Raw genomic sequence first — 21,382 nt, forward strand, 5'->3', positions numbered from 1 at the left:
GACAATTCCTTACTAGGAAATTAGGAGCTTCACATCTTAAAAGGATGGATGAGATTATCTGAGCTGAAGCTAGCCAGTCCTTGTGGGCCTGACTGCTCATGGTGAGCCTGAATTGGACTCAGTTCACTCCTTTTTTAGGGCCTGATGGCTAGCTTTTGGGAGCAGCTTTAAACAGGACTGACAGGCACCCACCCACTTGTGCCTGCTGCTATAGTAGCCACTCAAACACCTGAGGACAGAAGAGCAGCTCCTCCCCTCAGCAGATAAGGAAGGACCCACAAATCGTGAGAACAACTTCAGTCAGCTGCCTTTTTTTCTTCATCTTTTAAGTTCAGGGGTACATGTGCAGGATGTGCAGGTTTGTTACATAGGTAAACATGTACCATGGTGGTTTGCTGCACAGATCATCCCATCACCTAGATATTAAGCCCAGCATCTATCAGCTGTTCTCTTCCTGATGCTCTCCCTCCCGCAACACCCCTACTCCGAAAGGCCCCAGTTTCTGTTGTTTCCTCACCCCCTTTTGTCCCTGTGTTCTCATCATTCAGCTCCCACTTGTAAGTGAGAACATGCGGTATTTGGTCTTCTGTTCCTGTGTTGGTTTGCTGAGGATAACGGCTTCCGATGCCATCCATGTCCCTGCAAAGGACATGCTCTCGTTCCTTTTTATCAGCTGCCTTTTCCACCCCACTTTCCTGGCAGAATAAGAAATCGTAACCCCCAGTTTTCCCTCCTCTTTCCCCCTTTTTCCCCACTTGGTCCAGGAAGATAAGAACAAATCTTGTTTGTCTTCTGCCCATGCTATGACTGTCTGTTCTCTGTGTGAATGCTTATTTGTTTCGAGGGAAAAGAACCAAACTGTACTTCTAAACCCTAGAACTAGACAGCTGTTATCAGACCCTATACATGAAGCTACATTCTAATGGACAGTTTAGCATCCCAGTTAACTTGATATGGTAGTAAATGGATACCGTGAGATATTATCAGCATTCTGATCCCTGGAAAAGGGTATCAATCACTGAAAATTAATAAATTTGCTTACTAGTTAATTAGGCTACAATGAGTTTAATTACTCTGGGTGCACTAACCGAATTTAATACCTGGACATGCAAAGCTAAGGACTGGATGCTAGAATGACGTAGCCTACCAAGACACTGTGCTGTGTGTGAAGTTCCATGAGGGCAACCAACATGCCTTCCACACTAACATTTCTATCTTTTCTCCCTGTAACTAAGGCAGTGGTTTGGAAGTCACTTTATATCGAAGTGTAATTCATTATAATTTGAGGGACTATAGTCTGGAAGTGTTTAGTTACCAAATGAGAGGGCCAATTTAAAAAATAATCTTAAAAAGCACCCAAATACTGATGTCAATTTAAAACACTTTTCCAACACCAGAGTTCACAAAAAATAACCATCAGGGTATTCAATAACTCAACAAATATTTATTAGGCACCTACTACACAGCCAAGCATTCTGCTCCTGATAAACCACATAATCAACAGAAAATCACTGCAATGAAAATACAGTGTTTCACTAAATTACTCTGCTTACATACTCCAAACATTCATTGCAGGAAGCACATAATTTTAACATACCTTCATTTACATCTTTGTCTTGGGATTTGGTAGAGTTAATTCCTGATGACGATGGAACTTCAGAGTCATCGGGATTTTCTTCAGCTGATAACTTTCCTTTTTCCTGAAGACTCTGTGATTGGAAATTAATTAATGATTCCAAAAAATATCGCAGACTTAGCTCTCCCCAGCCACAGAGTATCTGGTTCTAGTCCTAGCTTTGCCACTCAGGCATTTTGTGACCATGGGTTGGCAGTTTATAGAATAGGACATTTGCCTCATTTTCTAGTCCTACAAAACTTGAGCTGTGAACACATACACAGTAGGTGGAATCTAAGTTTGAATACTGTCAAAGCATTTCAAAGTACTTAGATCTTACCCTTCAATCTGTCATTTGTAAAACTAAAAATAAAAAATCTTAATAATCTCATTAATGAACACATTGTATGCTAACATTTTAAATAAAAAGATGACTTGGTGGCTCACGCCTGTAATCCAACTACTTTGGGAGGCCAAGACAGGCAGAACCCTTGAGCTCAGGAGTTTGAGACCCGCCTGAGCAACGTGGAGAAACCCCGTCTCTACAAAAAATATAAAAATTAGCAGAGTGTGATGGCTCACACCTGTGGTCCCAGCTACTTGGTGGCTGAGGCAGGAGGATTGCTTGAGTCCGGGAGGCTGAAGTTGCAGTGAGCCGAGATCGCGTCACTGCACTCCAGCCTGGGTGACACAGCGAAACTCTGAAATAAAATAAATGAAAAGATGAGTCCATACTAGTCGCATGAATTATTAAATAATCTGCCGGCCAGGCACAGTAATCCCAGCATTTTGGGAGGCCGAGGCGGGTGGATCACGTGGTCAGGAGTTTGAGACCATCCTGGCCAACACGGTGAAACCCCGTCTCTACCAAAAATACAAAAATTAGCCAGGCGTGGTAGAAGGCGCCTGTAGTCCCAGCTACTCGGGAGGCTGAGGCAGGCGAATGGCTTGAAACCAGAAGGCCGAAGTTGCCGTGAGCCGAGATCGTGCTACTGCACTCCAGCCTGGGCAACAAGAGCGAAACTCCGTCTGAAAAAAAAAAAAAAAAAAAAAAAGAATCTGCCAGCGAACTTAAAAACGTTTCATTACTTTTATTTTCTCTTGGACTTGAAGTAAGCAAGAAGATACAAAAAGTTCAGATATTTCTAAGTATGGGGAAAAAAAGGTATGGGTGAAGATTATCTTCTTATCGGACAATACTTTTTCATGGACTATTACTTCACACCAGCGGAGACTCCTCAAAAACAGGAGCTCAATCGTTCCAGTTCAGAAAAGGAGACACTGGGGCCTAAAGAAGAGAGGTGAGCTACCCACCCACCGTCACAAAACGACTTAGTGGCAAAGCTGGGACTGGAACCTGAGACTGTAACTCCAAACTCTTCTCCCCACCTCCCATTTAACTTACCAGCGTTAAGCTACCCTGAAATAAAAACGTAGTATTAGGGGGAAAAAGAAGAGGTTACCACCAAGACGAAAGGTTTTCGGTGGGCGAAAACGTTTTAAGGATTTTAGCACAGGGATGAGGGGTGAAAACCGGAGTTTCGGTAAGATAAGGAAGAAGCTGCTGAAAGTTCCCAGCCCGCCCCCATCACGGTGAAAGCGGTCGTCTGGGTCCCCGACACCTAAGTGTATTAGGGCAACGAGAGTGAAGGGCACCGAGGCCTAGCATCGCCTCACTTTCTTCTCGCGGGTTTTTCTCTCTTCTCTCCGCCGTTCGAACTCCTCGAAGGAGATTTTCCCTTCCAAGTAGTCGATGAGTTCCGGACTGAACCCTGACATGTTTGCAGGGTCTGTCTGTGCAACCCCAGGAACCGGGACAGAGAACCGGAAGAGCAGCGCTTTCCAGACGCTACCTCACCAGGGCCAGCAAAAGCAAGGAACCGGCGTCCTTCCGCGAAACCCGCCGGGTCTGCGCCGCAGCCGCAGCACTCAGGTTCCGCGTGCGCGCCAGGCCGGGACCTATATATAGGAGGCGCGCCCCTTTCAGACTCGGTCGGCCGACTAGCTCAGCTTTCGGTGCGGAGTATTAGATAGCTCAAAAAAAAAAAGTGCTTTAAATATATTTTCTTTAACCTGGGTGATTTCCCTCAATTCTTCACTAAGTGTTAGTTTCATTCTCCCAATCCATTTTTTTTTTTTTTTAAAGACGGAGTCGCGCTCTGTCACCCAGGCTGGAGTGCAGTGGCGCGATCTCAGCTCACTGCAACCTCCGTCTCCCGGGTTCAAGCGATTTTCCTGCCTCAGCCTCCCGAGAAGCTGGGACTACAGGCACCCGCCACCACGCCTGGATAATTTTCTGTATTTTTAGTAGAGATGGGGTTTCACCGTGTTAGCCAGGATGGTCTCGATCTCCTGACCTCGTGATCCGCCCGCCTTGGCCTCCCAAAGTGCTGGGATTACAGGCGTGAGCCACCGCGACCGGCCTCTCCCAATCCATTTTCTTTCCTGAAGGTTCTTTAAATTAATTTGGTCACTGCTGTGTGATATTTTTTTCTTAATTGAACCATTTGCTCTGCCACGTGCATGTTTCACTCTCCAGTTCTCCCCTGCCACAGAAAGCTAAAACCCTCCCCCAATGTATGCTTTAAATTTCACTCCCGCCATTTCTCCCCCACCCGCGCCTTGCTCCCACCCGAAATCCTCAAACTCTCCCTTTCCTCAAGCACCTTCTCAGTCTGTAAATACGTTCACCTGGGCTTCCTGTTCCACCTCTCCCACCCAAGTTTTCTTCCTTTCCTAACAGCAAACTTTCAGAAAGAACCAAATACTTGGTATGGTTACTACACACTGTTGCCCGTATTAGTGTATAATAAATATATAGGCCATCTACTCTTTTATACATATTACATACATTTCTCAAAATAATCCTTTCTTCTCAGTAGGTGTTATTCCTAATGCTATTGTTTCTATCTAATAAGTAGTAGAGCCAGGATTTGAACCCTGGTTTCTGACTCCAGGTCCCATGCTTGGAACTATAATATACTGCCTTCTCTGAATGGTACGGTTTTTCAACTCCACATTCCTGTGATTTATATTTTCCCTTATATTATAATTATCCATTTGTCCAATTCTAGAGACACTAGCTGTAAACATCTTGACAACAGCCCTAACTGATGCATCATTGTAAACCCTACTGTATGGCCTAATAATTTGTGCTGAAAACACATTTGTGAATTATATTGGATGGAATTGAAAGTGCCTTTGGAACCTGGGGCAAGGGAGCTGGAGTAGGGAAATGAAGCTCAATATGAAGCTAAGGTTAAAGACAAGTTACAGGGAGAGTATCACCTAGCCATCTTTATGACAATCCTGGTGAGGATAAACAGCAGAAGGATGGGAGAATGAGGGGCCAGGACCTGCAAGGACAGGACTGCCAGGTGATAAAAAATATATATATATCTTTCAGCTAGAAGTCATTCCCTTTCTCATGAGGAAGGATCCTCAGAGTCCTACCTCCGTATAAAATATGGAAGGTGAGCAGGGTGGAGTATGTTAAAGCAATCCACTTAAACCACTTACAGGGAAATTCTCCTCTAAATTTTTCCAGACAGTGGAGGAACTGTGTCTAAGTGGAATTTAGGAATCTTGAGTCCTAACTCTCCTAGGGGAAAAGAAGAGAAATCAAGTGAGGAGGGATGGTTACCTATAAGCAGAATACTCTCCTAAGACCCAGATGACTTAGACTATCTTGTCTTATTGTTGGCTATCTGAAATATGGGAATAACAATTCTGGAGATATAGATTCATATTATGAAGAACAGGAAGCAGTGAACAAGGGGTAGGAGGGTGGTTTTTTTGTTTGTTTTGTGTGTGTGGTTTTTTTTGGCTATGGAACACCTTAATGACATGAAAGTTATTTTAGCAGTCAGACTGTTGCAACATATCTTGAAATTTCAATCTTTCTGTTTTTCTTTCCCCCTCTTCCTTGGGAGAGATTTGTCTCCTGATGAGTCAGAGGTATCCACATTACCTTGGGATGAAGTGGAATGGTTATGGAGATGAAGTGGAAAAATACATTCAGGCTTGTTTTGAAAATCAAAATGGAAAGTCTGAAGGAAGCAGAACATTGAATTTTTACCATGACCATGTAATTAAAAGCATACATTCTTTCTTCTTGCCAGGGAAAAGAGCCAGGATGGGCTGGGACCCTATGTGGGAGACTATTTTTCCATGACTTTATTAATTGTTCTGAAAAAGCTTGTGATAGCTTTGTTCTAGGCTAGCCTTTCAAGGCTGTTTTCAAATCAAACAGCCTTGCAAGGTGGAGCTATTGTCTCTTTCTGGGGCAGGGAACAAATTTTTTTTCCGAACAGTGTAATAAATGTTTCCCTCTGGGCAAAGTTTGGGCGTATTTGCTAGCAGTGCCATTAGAAGAGTGGGGATTGCCTAAGGTTGGAGTTCCTCAGCTTTGACACAAACCCACTGTGCACAGCATACACCTGGACGCACATTCACATGGCCCCCTTGATACTTGGGGAGTAAGGAAAACTGATGTAAATGTAAAACTCATGTCACTACCTGCCATGCCATCAGTAAGAAAGTCAGTTGTCTCAGACATAAGGTGTCTCATGTATCTGCCAAGTTTAATAAAAGTGTAGAAAGCTAGTGTGTAGCTTGCAAGTAGGATAAAAGCTCACACTCTTAACAGTTCTTGGCCACCCTAGATCTGGGACAGAGGACAATAGGCCAAGTGCTGGGGAATGAGACACTCACTGAAGAGGAGCAGAGGCTCCTTTCAGTGTTGAGAGATTGCCAAGGACCTATATAGGGAAGTATCAGAGACTCCTCCAGAGCCTAAAACACCTGCAGAACATTTATTTGCATTGGAACAAACACTACATACACTTCATCTATGTTCTGGCAGTAGTTCTCAGCCAAGAGCAAAATCATTTCCCTAGTGAATTTTAGAAATGTGTGTAGGGAGGTTTGGGGGTTTTGTTTGTTTATTTGTTTGTTTGAGACGGAGTCTCGCTCTGTTGCCAGACTGGAGTGTAGTGGCACGATCTCGGCTCACCGCAACCTCCATCTCCCGGGTTCAAGTGATTCTCCTGGCTCAGACTCCTGAGTAGTTGGGACTACAGGCGTGAGCCACCACGCCCAGCTCATTTTTGTATTTTTACAAGAGACAGGGTTTCACGATGTTGGCCAGGCTGGTCTCGAACTCCTGACCTCAGGTAATCTGCCCACCTCAGCCTCCCAAAGTGCTGGGATTACAGGGATGAGCCACCACGCCCAGCCCCCAGGAAGTTTTGATTGTCAAAATGATAGGGCAGGCTGGGTGCGTTGTCCAAATGTCCCATGTGGACGCCCTTCCTTTTCAATGCCCTGAAACTGGTAAGCATTCCCTTTGTGGAGGTCTTAACACTCAGAGCAGGGACAGTATTAAGAAAGGGAAAACCAACCACTAGTACTTGGAACTCGACAGAGGTGAAAAACTCCCTACCACTCTACCATTTATATGAATAAGCTATACTTTTATGAGGAATAGCTCATCAAGAATTACTTACATTTTTTAAATGGCAAGAAAAAAGTTTTGACATTAACTAAAAGGAGCTTCCATTACTGTGTGAAGACTGGATGAATAGCACATGTTTATTTCAATTCAACAAGTATCTATTGAACAATTGCTCCATGCTAGGCATCGTACTAGCTGCTGGGGAAATAAAGGTGAATTAGATATGGTCTCTGCTCACAAAGACCTCATGACTCTTCAGGGGAAACAGACACATATACGACTAATTACAATAGAACATCTTAAACCAGACACAAAATCTGTTCTTGCACAAATATTTTATTCTTCATATACAATATCAATAACCCACCAAAAAAAAAAAAAAGCCACAGTAAACTATTTTGAAATGCACAGACTAATGTTAGGACAATGTTGCATTTTAGTGCAACATTCCTTTTGCAGGAATCATAGAGAAGATGATGCAGCTATCTATAAAGATACAGGAAAAGCAGCTATTCCAAATGTGAATATGGGAATCAGAATAACTCAGCATGAGCTAGAGTAAGGAGGGCAGGGGCTGGTTGGAAAGAGAGGAAATCACCTGTTTCTACTTTTCCTTCCTGAGGAGGTTGTGTATGAGAGCAAGGGCTGGGGCATTGCTAGAATATTTGATGTGGCACAATGTCCACCTCTGAATATTCTGGCAAAGAGCATCTTCAGAGGCATTGACAACTTCTAAAATCCCATGTTTGTTGTGGTTGTTTGCTTCCATTTTAACTTAATTGTGGCTGTTTATCACTTGCCCTCATTTCTTATGAAACTAAAACTGTGAGGTCTTTTAGTAGTGTATGCGGAACATGGGAATGTGTCTTCTTTTTAGGAAAGGAAAACAAATTTTAAACCCAACCCCCTATCACATATAATGAATTTTACTATACTAAAAGTGAGCATGTCCCTTAAAAAAAAAAAATTGGTTGATAAAAGATAATAAACTTAAAAGACAAGTTTTAAAAACAAGCTTAAAGAAACATCTAATTTAGATTATAATCTTTTTTCAGTTTGTGATGTTTTTGTAACTCCTACAAATGCATGCACTGCTCTACATCAATATTTATGGTTGTACAGGAAAAACACTCCATAAATATGCATAGAAATCATAGTTCCAGCGATTTATATGTAAATATGGAAATGTGGAATAAAATCATTACAAACTGAAAAATAAAAGTGAGGGGGAAAGAAACTCCACGAAAGTTTAGCTACAACAGTGGTTGAATTTTTCTAATGAGAGGCTTCATCTGTAGTTTTACTACAGACACCTGAAAGAACAAGACAATGTTATAATTAAATAGAAACTGAAGACTACACAGTCAAACCAACGACCCCCAAATCAACATATTTTAATGAAAACTCTTTTTTTCATCATTTTCTCACCAGAGATGTAAGGAACATAGAGCTCATAATTATGAAATATACTCCAAATCAGAAGCTTTGTGTGTGTGTGTGTTTTTTTTTTCCATAAAGGTGAATAATTCCTGTTCTTTTACAATACCACCAACTGGGTGCTTTATCAGTTTCCTGCCCTTAATTATTACCTCATTCCATGCTCACATGAAAGTATTTATTTGATATTTTCTATGATACTTTCTGTAAGGTAGAAACTAGTATCTGCAATTTACAGATGAACAAACTGAGGCTTACAAGCAATTTATCTGCCTTTTACTAAGAGAGGTAGTATGCCATTAATAACTATTCTCTGATACCCTAAGGCCTAAGTGTAAAAAATAGTAAAGAGAAAACTTCATTAACATCTTACTGTTTCTTCTATTTTATTTTCTCATTTTAGAACAATATCCAAGGGCATATTCCACATGGTAAGTTATACGTTCTTTTTAGAATAGCAATCATTATTTTTTAATCATCACATTTAAAAGAACTAATAATGAAAACCCTTTCACAAACACCATGAAGCACAAGAAAGACATGCTTCCTCAGAATTTCAAAATTACACTTGTGGGAGAAGGGGAAAAGATTTTAATTATGATTCCATTCCCTTTATCATTCAGCTAAACAAAAAGCTAATGGATTGAAATCATAATGTATTTGCTTGGAATTCACCATACTTGTTCTTTTTTTTTTTTTTCTTTTTGAGACGGAGTCTCGCTCTGTTCAGCCCAGGCTGGAGTGCAGTGGCGCCATGTCCAGTCACTGCAAGCTCCGCCTCCCGGGTTCACGCCATTCTCCTGCCTCAGCTTCTTGAGCAGCTGGGACGAAAGGCACCCCCGACTACGCCCAGCTAATTTTTTGTGTTTTTAGTACAGACAGGGTTTCACCATGTTAGCCAGGATGGTCTCGATTTCCTAACCCCGTGATCCTTCTGCCTTGGCCTCCCAAAGTGCTGGGACTACAGGCGTGAGCCACCGCGCCTGGCCAATCATATTTGTTCTTTTTAAATGGTAGGTGTTGGTTTGATAGGAATGCTAAAGTAATAAGAGTAACGAAATTCGCTGGGCGTGCTGGCTCATGCCTATAATTACTTTGGGAGCACTTTGGGAGGCTGAGGTGGGCAGATCACGAGGTCAGGGGTTCGAGATCAACCTGGCCAACGTGGTGAAACCCCGTCTCTACTAAAAAAAAATAAAATTTATCTGGGCATGGTGGCGGGCACCTGTAATCCCAGCTACTCAGGAGGCTGAGGAAGGAGAATCCTTTGAACCCGGGAGGCGGAGGTTGCAGTGAGCCAAGATCGCACCATTGCACCCCAGCCTGGGTGACGGAGTGAGGCTCCACCTCAACAACAACAAAAAAAGTAATGAAATTCAAATCTTAATAAATGTTTAAGTTTTTTCTATGAGAAAAATGCCATTCTTACTAATAGTCAACCTTTTCTTTCTATAGGTGAGGAAGTTCAAGTTCAAATATATGCATAATACTTTTTCCCCCAAAGAACCATTCTTTCAATTTTTAATTCCCATCTAATCCAACAACTCAATTTGACATATGTCTTTATGTAGATTTTCCACATAACTTAGCTATATCACTTGGTCTGGAAAAAGATACAGGTAAGAGTGTGGCCATGTTATTAATTTAATAATCCTATTAAGAGAGATAATTCTATTATTTTAATATGTCTCTGCCTGGATAACTATGCTTAAAAAATAAAAACTGTCATTTCTTTTTAAAACAAGACTGTAAAATACCTTAACCATATCCAAATACTTAACAGTGAGGAGTATAAGCAGAACTGAGCACTTATTCCTAGGAGGAAATAAAATTATTTTTTCAAATAAATACTTTCAAAATATCTACTTTATGGCTGACTTGTATGTTTAGACAGATCCTGCGAATAAAGGGCCAACTTTTACCTGAGCTCAGAAGTTTCAGCCTTTGAGATAATTGTGAAAGGAGTTTTTCTGCTCTTCATAATCTGCAGATGCAGAAGCAGTAACTTCTGATTGGAAAGAGAGAGGTCTAGGATTCTCATTCGTGGGGAAAGGATTTGGAAATGTTCCAAGATCAAGACCTCTGCCCTTGAAATATGCCTGAAGGCTTCTGAAAAACTAAAGAGAGAAAGAGAATGGTCAATGCCAGATATAAACGAAACACCAAAAATAAAGGTGATTTTTTTCCCTCTGTTTTTCCCCTGAATTGACTTTAAGGCTAATCTAAGAGGCAAGAGGTTGGAAATCAAAATCCAGAAATACAAGTACATGCTTCAAATACTTCTCCTCCCCTCCCCTGTACCTTCTTTCTGATATTTCAACCCTAACCAAAATAATTCACCATTTTTAGTGAAAATTGAAGGAAGACTATGGAACAGCACCACAGTCGAAAGATTCATTGTGAACTATCTGAGTACTAAGGTCAAAGATGAAAATGAACTCCATAATAAGCAGCTCAGTATCTCCTCTTCCTTAAGATGACATCTCTGTCACTGCCTTCTTCCGTAGTTTCTTTTCAGATTTCCATTAGGAAATGAACACAGAAGATGTGCAAAGTGCTACTTGCTTCGATATGGGCAGGACAGGCAAACTCCAAAACTGGGGCTTAGCCCAGGATGGTTCTTGGCTTTGCCCAGAAAAGAATTTAAGGGCAGGCTGACTGTGGTAACAATCTTTTATTGAAAGATACTGCTCCTGCCAGAACAAGGCTAACTCACAGGTAGTGCACCCAGAGTTGACAACATATAGGTTCTTAGCAACTGTGTTTTTATCCATTTTTGAATATATGCAAATTAAGGGATGGGTTAATGCAAATAGAAGGGGGTTATTTAGAGCTTTCTAGGAAAGAGGTGGTAACTTTTGGGTCATTGCCATGGAAAGGAGTGGTAGCTTCCAGGTCATTGCCATGATATTTGTAAACTGTCATGGCACTAAGGGGAGTATCATATCCTAATGAGCAATGAGAGCAGGTCGGGACCACTTTTGTCGCCATCTGCTGGTTTCACCCAGTGTTTTTACTTTATCCTGTCTGGACCAGATCCTGTTTTGGTCAGCAGCTGTGACCAGAAAACAAATCCTGCTGGTCTTTTATCTCAGTTTATTTTAATCCTATGTTTTTATATTTCACATCATTCACTTTAGAAAAACCATATTTCAAAATAGTCATGTCAACATGTTTATTGTATTTGGCATATTTTTTAAAGAGAATGTTTACTGATCTTTTGAATTCTATTTTATAGAATATGTTGAAAATATGCCCAGCAAATTGATACCCATGCAGGGCCAACTTTCAGTTTTTGCAGTTGAGCTTGGCAATTGCTAGTTACATGATAATTTGTTTTATCATCAGTTCAATCTAAGCTATGCACGAGCAATTCCCTGTTACACTCTTGGTTTTGTATATGTATTAGAAGTCAAGGCTACAAAGTCAATGTGTATATAAGATCAGTTACAAATGAAATGCACTCTGTGTGTATAAGATTGTTTCTAAATATAAATTTGTTTCTCTTTACAGAAACAAATGTAAACTGGCCAGAGAAACAATAGGTTGCCAACCACTAGGGTAGTAAAACTCTGGTCCAATCCTGTTGGAGAATCTTCTCAACCCTTGGTAGCCCCCTTTCCACTATGCTCTGGAAAACAGAATGCTGTGTGCATAAATCCAAAGAGGCATTAGTTCTATCCTGAAACCCAGGCCCCAGGTGTGTTCTTACCAGATCTCTGTTTCTGGGGTTGTTGAGTGGCTTCCATTTGTCTTTGTTTCTTAGTGTGGCTCCATTCACATGCCAAAGCAGCACCAGGGCAACACATAGTAGCAGGAGAGATGCTCTGGTCATGGTGGAGTGAAGCTGAGTGAAAGAGGGGATGGGGGAGCTGTCAATGATCATTGAGAGAGATAGTCAGGGAAGAGAGAGAGAAAGAGAAAACATCTATAAAGGCAGACAAGGAAGGAGAAATAGCATATTGGTTCATCTAAGTTTTACAGCCATATTTTTTCCAGATTGACTTCTAAATGAGGACCCCAAAATCCAACTGATTAGCTTAAAGTAGCCCATCATGATGAGAATGTTATACAGTGATAAGCAAAACAAGTATGAACATAACATAGAAAGTCTGAGTATGCCTCTTTCATCTTTGAATAAAAAGTACTTTGTTGTCTCCAAAGAAACTGCAATTCTTAAAATAATAACAAAAAACAAAACCTTAAATTACTTTTAAGCCTTAAGACAGCGGTCTTAAAAAAAAAGAAAGAAAGAAAGAAAGAAATTACTTCAGATACCCTGAGCTGAGAAATACACCTTACACACACATCTGAGACAGACAGACACGTACCACAACAGTGTGAGTAGAGATTGTCTTCCACTCCAAGGTGTGAAATGGAAACTGAGACACATCATAGAAAAGGCTAATAAAGCTTACCAGGAGTTTGGTTTTGCCTGGTCCTCCTAGGTAATCCTGCCTACAATTGGCAAGGCAATTCATGGGTACTTATAACCAATGGATTGGGTGCAGGTGGAAGTCACTGACGTGAGCAAGGAAGTTCAAAAATAATTATTTCTTATTCATCCAGAGCACAAGACTCTTGAGAGTCAGATCCTCAAGCTTTTTCAGGGATAAGCTATTTGCCTTAGAAATGCGGCAGCCGTTCCTTGAACCACTAAATATTTTATGGGGATTTTATAAAACACACAAAGCACTTCCACACAGCAAAGTGATTTTCTCCTTTTTTACTTTTAAGGGAAGGGATATACATAGCAGCTAGAAATATGATGATGATGATCCCACCTATTAGAATGTTCTTTGGGAGATACCACTTTTTCAAGTTAACAGCATTTTTTTAAACAGAAAATTCTTTTGTGAGAGACAAAAATTACTCTTTTTGACCTATATCTTGTACTTTTTCTGAGAATCCCAAGAAGCTTTACAAGTTTTAAATAGTAGAATCGTTTATCATAATATCCCTTCAAAATAGAGCAAGAAGATAACACATGTTTCATGGAAAAAAGAAAAATTACTATACTTACAACATTCCATTGCTGAATAAATGCCATCTGTAGAAAACGGGAGGCCGAGAAATTGGACTTGAGTTGTGACGTTGCTTTGGTTCCAGTGATTTAGAACAAAATTTAGGACAAGATATTTATTCAGAAGGCTGGTGATCTGGGCTGGAAACTATAGTCTCAGCCTTGCCATCTTGACCCTGGGCAAGTTACTACGACCTCTGCCCTTCATTTGTGCATTTCCTCTGTTTATTCAGTCAGCAGACTTTTAGAAAGTGCCTACTGTGTGCCAGGCACTGCAATAGGCTTTGAGGATGAAACGGTAAGAATAATAAATACAGTCCTTGCCCTCATTAAATAGAGTAGTAGGCAAGATAAATATTAATCAAATCATTATACAACCAAATGTGTACATATAAGTCAACAATCGTTTTTATGAAATAGCGAGTGCTATGAAAGTACAGAAAAAGGAAATTTGACTTAGTCTGAGGGCCAGGGAAGGTTTCTGTGATGAAATGACCTTACATCCAGTCAATTGAATAGGAGTTGCCTAGGCAACCTGAGGAGGACAGAGGGAGAAGCGTGTCAAACAAGGTGAACAGCTGTGCTAGGAATGGGACACATTAAAGGTACTGAAATTATACCAGGCATAGAGGGAGCAAGTGAGGAGCCTGATGCAAGATGGGGCCAGAGAGGCAGTCAGATTATGATCTTTCAGCTACAAGAAATGCTTACTAATTAAAAGGGTTTTAGGCATCTAAGCAGCTTGATAATACTTGCATTTATTCTGGTTGCAGTGGGAAGGACAGACTGAGCTAGAAAAGGGGGCTGCACAAAGCCAGTTGGGTGGTTACACAGTAGTCCAGGCAGGAAAAGATGTTAACTTGGATTAGGATGGTGTTAGCACAGATGCAGAGATTATAGGTAGATCTGAGAGAGATTTATAAGGGATTGTTAATGTACTGGATACTATGGGGTGGGGGGCTAAGGAGACGGGAGTTTCAAAACCAATTGCTAGGTCTGTGTGTTATGCAGGTGAGTGGGTTACAGTGCCATTCACCAAGATATCAAACCCAGGCATGGAGGAGTGAAGATCATCATTCCATTTGAAATGTGTTGAGTTAGAGGAGGCTTTGAGATTTCCTCATGGGGATGGAGAGTATGCAATACTCTGGAGTTCAAAGGAGAAATCTGGGAAGGAAATGCAAATTTGGGAGTTGTTGGTATAGAAGTGAATGAGATTACGTCGGTAAAGGTTAGAATATGAGGAAAAAAGGAGGCCACAAACTTGAGCTTTGAGAAATGTTAACATGTAACAGCAACATACAGGAATCTACAAAAGAGATCCTGGAGTTGAGAGAAAATCAGTAAAGTATGGAAGCAAGAGAAGAAAGTGTTTCAAGAAGGGACACACTGGATAAAATGGGTCTATGGAGCATTTGAACTGTTTTGGTAGAAAGTTATATTAGAAAGGAGTGGATAGAGAGCAAAAAGATTGAGTATAGCAAGCTCTTAGAAACGCAGCTATGAAAAGAAAGAAGGTAGTTACTAGAGTGAGAAGTAGAGTCAAGGAAAGGTGTTGTAGTTGTTAAAATGTTAGAGGCTTGTTTGTTTAAATGTCAGTGATTAGGTGAGTAAATGAACACCCCGGAATTTTATTACATCACTCTCTTTAAAACCCTAGGACTTTAAAGTTAAAGTATCTAATAATATTGAAACATTAAATTTTTACTGAGGTTCAACATATACAAATCAATAAATGTAATCCATCACATAAACAGAACCAATGACAAAAACCACAACATGATTTGTCTCAATAGATGCAGAAAAGGCCTTCGACAAAATTCAACAGCCCGTCATGCTAAAAACTCTCAATAAACCAGGTATTGATGGAACATATCTCAAAATAATAAGAGCTATTGATGACAAACCCACAGTCAATAACATACTGAATGGGCAAAAACTGGAAGCATTCCCTTTGAAAACTGGCACTAGACAAGGATGCCCTCTCTCACCACTCCTATTCAACATAGTATTGGAAGTTCTGGCCAGGGCAATCAGGCAAGAGAAAGAAATAAAGGGTATTCAATTAGGAAAAGAGGAAGTCTAATTGTCTCTGTTTGCAGATGACATGATTGTATATTTAGAAAACCCCAACGTCTCAGCCCAAAATCTCCTTAAGCTGATAAGCAACTTCAGCAAAGTCTCAGGATACAAAAATCAATGTACAAAAATCAATGTGCAAAAATCACAAGCATTCCTACACACCTATAACAGACAAACAGAGAGCCAAATCATGAGTGAACTCCCATTCACAACTGCTAGAAAGAGAATAAAATACTTTGGAATACAACTTATAAGGGATGTGAAGGACCTCTTCATGAAGAACTGCCAACCATTGCTCAAGGAAATAAGAGATGACACAAACAAATGGAAAAACATTCCATGCTCATGGATAGGAAGAATCAATATTGTGAAAATGGCCATACTTCCCAAAGTAATTTATAGAATCAATGCAATTCCCATCAAGCTACCATTGACTTTCTTCACAGAACTGAAAACGACTACTTTAAATTTCATATGGAACAAAAAAAAGAGCCCACATAGCGAAAAATACAACAAAAAAGAAGAAGGAAACAAACAAACAAACAAACAAAAAAACAAAGAACAAAGCTGAAGGCATCATGCTACCTGACTTCAAACTATACTACAAGGCTACATTAACCAAAACAGCATGGTACTGGTACCAAAGCAAATATGTAGACCAATGGAACAGAACAGAGGCCTCAGAAATAACAGCATACATCTACAACCATCTGATCTTTGACCAACCTGACAAAAACAAGCAATGGGGAAAGGACTCCCTATTTAATAAATGATGTTGGGAAAACTGACTAGCCAAATGCAGAAAGCTGAAACTGGATCCTTTCCTTACACCTTATACGAAAATTAACTCAAGATGGATTAAAGACTTAAACATAAGACCTAAAACCATAAAAACCCTAGAAGAAAATCTAGGCAATACCATTCAGGACACAGGCATGGGCAAAGACTTCAGAACTAAAACACCAAAAGCAATGGCAACAAAAGCCAAAATTAGCAAATGGGATCTAATTAAACTAAAGAGCTTCTGCACAGGAAAAGAAACTATCATCAGAGTGAACAGGCAACCTACAGAATGACAGAAAATTTTTGCAATCTATCCATCTGACAAAGGGCTAATAGCCAGAATCTACAAAGAACTTAAACAAATTTAGAAGAAAAAAGCAAACAACCCCATCAAAAAGTGGCGAAGGATATGAACAGACACTTCTCAAAAGAAGACATTTATGCGGCCAACAAACATGAAAAAAAGCTCATCATCACTGGTCACTAGAGAAATGCAAATCAAGACCACAATGAGATACCATCTCACCCCAGTTAGAATGGCAATCATTAAAAAGTCAGGAAACAACATATGCTGGAGAGGATGTGGAGAAATAGGAATGCTTTTACACTGTTGGTGAGAGTGTGAATTAGTTCAACCATTATGGCAGACAGTGTGGTGATTCCTCAAGGATCTAGAACTAGAAATATCATTTGATCCAGCAATCCCATTACTGGGTATATACCCAAAGGATTATAAGTCATTCTACTATAAAGACACATGCACACATATGTTTATTGTGGCACTGTTCACAACAGCAAGGACTTGGAACCAACCCAAATGCCCTTCAATGATAGACTGGATAAAGAAAATGTGGCACATATACACCATGGAATACTATGCAGCCATGAAAAAAGACATGGATTTGGAGGGACATGGATGAAACTGGAAACCATCATTCTCAGCAAACTAACACAGGAACAGAAAGCCAGACACTGCATGTTCTCACTCATAAGTGGGAACTGAACAATGAGAACACATGGACACAGGGAGGGGAACGTCACACACCAGGGCCTATTGGGGGTTGAGGAGCTGGGGGAAGGATAGTACTAGGAGAAATACCTAATGTAGATGACGGGTTGATGAGTGCAGCAAACCACCATGGCACTGTATGCTTTGTAACAAACCTGCATGTTCTGTACATGTACCCCAGAACTTATAGTATAATCAAAAACAAATAAAAAAAATTTTTTACTGATATTATAGCAAAAAGTCACGACACTATAAACTCCTTAGACAGTGCCCACCCTCATATTCCCAGTGCCTAATGTTGAGCCCAATATGCAAGCATTTTTAAAACAGGAAACACTGCCTGAATAAATTAGAACAGATTTTCATAGCCATTTATCTACAAATAATTGATAGTTCCATTTGTATAAAAACATAGCTCATTTGTTCTTTTAAGAGCTTCTTACATTTTTAAGACATATTTAAAGTTTCTCAAAGGAACCAATGAACCAAAGGTAACATACATACTATAGTCTTGTTCCTTAACACTGGAGTTTCCTTGATAGAACATAGAACTATATGTTTAAGTTAAAAAAATTAATTCCTTTGTTTCTTTTTTAAGAGACAGGGTCATACTCTGTCACCCAGGCTGGAGTACAGTGGTACAATCATAGCTCACTGCATCCTCCTAGGCTCAAGTGATCCTTCCACCCTAGCCTCCTGAGTAGCTAGGCCTACAGGCACACATCACCATGGCTGGCTCTCTTTTTTTTTTTTTTTTTCTTTTTTTGTAGAACCATGTCTCACTATGTTGCCCAGGCTGGTCTCAAACTCCTGGCCTCAAGTCATTCTCCTGCCTAAGCCTCCCAACGTTCTGGGATTTCAGGCATGAGCCACCATGCCTGGCCACTTTCTTAATTTTAAACTTCTTTTTTAAAGAGCAGAAGGTACCATTGATAACGTTGATTATGACATTTCCTTCAAAATGTATCAACACAGCACTAAGTAGATTTTTTTTTTTTTTTTTTTTTTTTTTTTTTTTGAGACGGAGTCTCACTCTGTCGCCTGGGCTGGAGTACAGTGGCCGGATCTTAGCTCACTGCAAGCTCCGCCTCCCGGGTTTACGTCATTCTGCCTCAGCCTCCCGAGTAGCTGGGACTACAGGCGCCCGCCACCTCGCCCGGCTCGTTTTTTGTATTTTTTTAGTAGAGACGGGGTTTCACTGTGTTAGCCAGGATGGTCTCGATCTCCTGGCCTCGTGATCCGCCCGTCTCGGCCTCCCAAAGTGCTGGGAAGGTAGATATTTTATAATTATTTGGTTAATAGGTTCAATCGAGAGAGAGAGAGAGAAAAAAAAAAATACCCCACAATATTTCAGGTTCTCAAACCATTAGTTTCTGGTCCAAATCATCTCATTTAGCCTCTTCATTAAGTAGTGCGTTTGTAAAAGTAGCAGTTGGGACAAAAGAGTGTGGTAGCAGGCGAAAAGGTGCTTCTGCACCCAGAGGCATTTGAATGAAATTCTTTGCTAGCATTTCTCAGGTGGAATTTGTAAAGAAAATAGAGTACTCAGCACAGAACCACACACATGAAAGAAATCCAAATATGTGTTGATTGAATTACAAATTGAAGTATAATATAAATGCAAACACAGGGTAATTGTGGGGAAAGCATACTAAATAAAGAAGGTAGGGAGGAATCTTTAAACCATTTATTGGACTATATAACCTTTTCAAACCCTTCTTGTCTCTATTAAGAAAAAAAAAAAAACCAGAGCTGATACAGCTTGTTAGCTGTGTCATGAACAGGGACATAAAAATTTAATCTCTTTTTTCTTACCCTTGGCCTAAGTGAATAGGAAAATTATTATTTATAGAGTGCCTCCTCAGTGATGATGAGGACTTCAAAAATAAGGGAAAGTTTGCTCATATGATTAATAGAGCAGGCTAGGCAGCTTTCTGCTCATAGCAATAACTGCTTTTTTTGTGTGTGGCAGCAGACAGATTTCAGTTTGAAGGTGGAATAAAGAGAAGGAGGAAGAAATAAACCTCTTGTGATACACAGAACAGAAGCAAAGAGCTGTGGGTCAAGGGAGCCATACTGAATATGATGGACAGGAGAGTAGGGGCTCACCCCTCATATTCTGGGGGCACAAAAATCTTCCAGATTCTATGAGACCCAGAGGAGGTGAGGGATGGCACAGAAACTATTGAAGTTGAATTTCCCTCCTCCCCCATTGGTATAGGAGCTGAGAGTCAAACAAAGTTGGTTAAAAACACACATGACATTCTCAAAAACTTCCACAGTAGGATGAACCATTTGTCCTTTTCAGCAGCATCTATACTAAGTGTAAGTATAAAGTTGACCCTCAGAATTCTGTATTTATTCACCATGGAGAAATCTGTTAAGTTCTTTGCTATCATCAGTTTTGTTTTTTAAAAAATGGCAAAGTAAAGATGGCAGTAATAGAAACTGGGGACTATTAGAGGGAAGGAGAGAGGGAGGAAGGCAGGGGTTGAAAAACTAACTGCCGGGTACTATGCTCAGTACCTCAGTGATGGGATCATTCATATCCCAAACCTCTGCATCATGTAATATACCCAGGTAACAAACCAGCATATGTACCCCCTGAATCTAAAATAAAAGTTGGAAAAAAATGTTAGAGGGGTATATTAAAAAGGATAAAAGATTTTCCTCTGTTTAAAATATGTTACAGCTGTTTTCACCTAATAGGGCCAAAGTGTGAGCCAATTCCAAAAGCCTGAGTATTGTGGGAACCTGCCCCCAATATTTCAACATAGGTTTCTTCTATTTTCCGTAAGTGTCGGCCGGCTGAGAAATAAAGAGAAAGAGTACAAAGAAAGGAATTTTACAGTTGAGCCACCACGGATGACATCACATATTGGTAGGACCGTGATGACCACCTGAGCCTTAAAGCCAGCAAGTTTTATTAAGGATTTCAAAAGGTGAGGGGGTGCAAGAACAGGGAGTAGGTCACAAAGATCACATGCTTCAAAGGGCAAAAAGGAGAACAAAGATCACATGCTTCCAAGGAAACAGGACAAGGGTGAAATCAGAAACTCCTGATAAGGGTCCAGCAAAGATCACAAGGCAAAGGGCAAAAGCAGAATTACTGACAAGGGTCTATGTTCAGCGGTGCATGTATTGTCTTGATAAACATCTAAACAACAGAAAACAGGGTTGGAGAGCAGAGAACTGGTCTGACTTCAAATTTACCAGGGTGGGGTTTTTCCCTACCCTAGTAAGCCTGAGGGTACTGCAGGAGACCAGGGCATATTTCAGTCCTTATGTCAACCGCATAAGACAGACACTCCCAGAGCAGCCATTTATAGACCTCCCCTCAGGAATGCATTCCTTTCCCAGAGTATTAATCCTTGCTAGGAAAATAATTTAGCTATATCTTCCCTACTTGCCCGTCTGTTTATAGGCTCTCTGCAAAAAGAAAAATATGGCTCTTTTTGCCTGACCCCACAGGCAGTCAGATCTTATGGTTGTCTTCCCTTTTTCCCTAAAATCGCAGTTATTCTGTTCTTTTCCAAGGTGCACTGATTTCATATTGTTCAAACACACATGTTTTACAATCAATTTGTACAGTTAACACAATTATCACAGTGGTCCTGAGGTGATGTACATCCTCAGCTTACGAAGATAACAGGATGAAGAGATTAAAGTAAGACAGGCATAAGAAATTATGAAAGTATTATTTGGGAACTGGTAAATGTCCATGAAATCTTCACAATTTATGTTTCTCTGCCGTGGCTCCAGCCAGTCCCTCCATTCGGGGTCCCTGACTTCCTGCAACACCTGAGACCACAGAGGAAGGAGGCCCTGTGCCAAGTAGGCTGGCCATGCTTCCTCCAGCATGTGAGGCAATTCTGGAAGCCTGAGCCTGTAGAGAAAGGAGGCCCCAGGCCAAGTGGGGTTGCCATGCTTCCTGGAGAGCACTGGCTCTCAAGTCCAGGCTGACCTCACAGCTGCTGC

The 21,382-nt window shown here is 40.6% G+C and overlaps 2 protein-coding genes across 2 annotated transcripts in view; both read right to left on the bottom strand.

The window, feature by feature from the left end:
* The window catches only part of GTF3C3 (general transcription factor IIIC subunit 3), a 35,807-nt gene extending 32,310 nt beyond the window's left edge, over positions 1 to 3,497 (bottom strand). Inside the window, exons 1-2 of the mRNA XM_005573812.5 lie at positions 3,293 to 3,497; positions 1,598 to 1,709 (exon numbers count right to left, since the gene is read on the bottom strand). Coding sequence (XP_005573869.1) covers positions 1,598 to 1,709; positions 3,293 to 3,394 — 214 coding nt within the window. The 5' untranslated portion in view covers positions 3,395 to 3,497. The remainder of the gene's footprint in view (positions 1 to 1,597; positions 1,710 to 3,292) is intronic.
* Positions 3,498 to 8,602: 5,105 nt separating this feature from the next.
* C12H2orf66 (chromosome 12 C2orf66 homolog) lies at positions 8,603 to 14,016 on the bottom strand. Its single transcript, XM_045367423.2, has 2 exons — positions 12,220 to 14,016; positions 8,603 to 10,624 (listed from the first exon to the last, which is right to left on the bottom strand). The coding sequence occupies exons 1-2, from the start codon at positions 12,391 to 12,393 to the stop codon at positions 10,445 to 10,447; spliced, it is 354 nt and encodes a 117-aa protein (XP_045223358.2). The 5' UTR covers positions 12,394 to 14,016; the 3' UTR covers positions 8,603 to 10,444.
* Positions 14,017 to 21,382: the final 7,366 nt, after the last annotated feature.

This window comes from Macaca fascicularis, chromosome 12 (genome assembly GCF_037993035.2).
Source record: "Macaca fascicularis isolate 582-1 chromosome 12, T2T-MFA8v1.1".
NCBI lineage: Eukaryota > Metazoa > Chordata > Mammalia > Primates > Cercopithecidae > Macaca > Macaca fascicularis.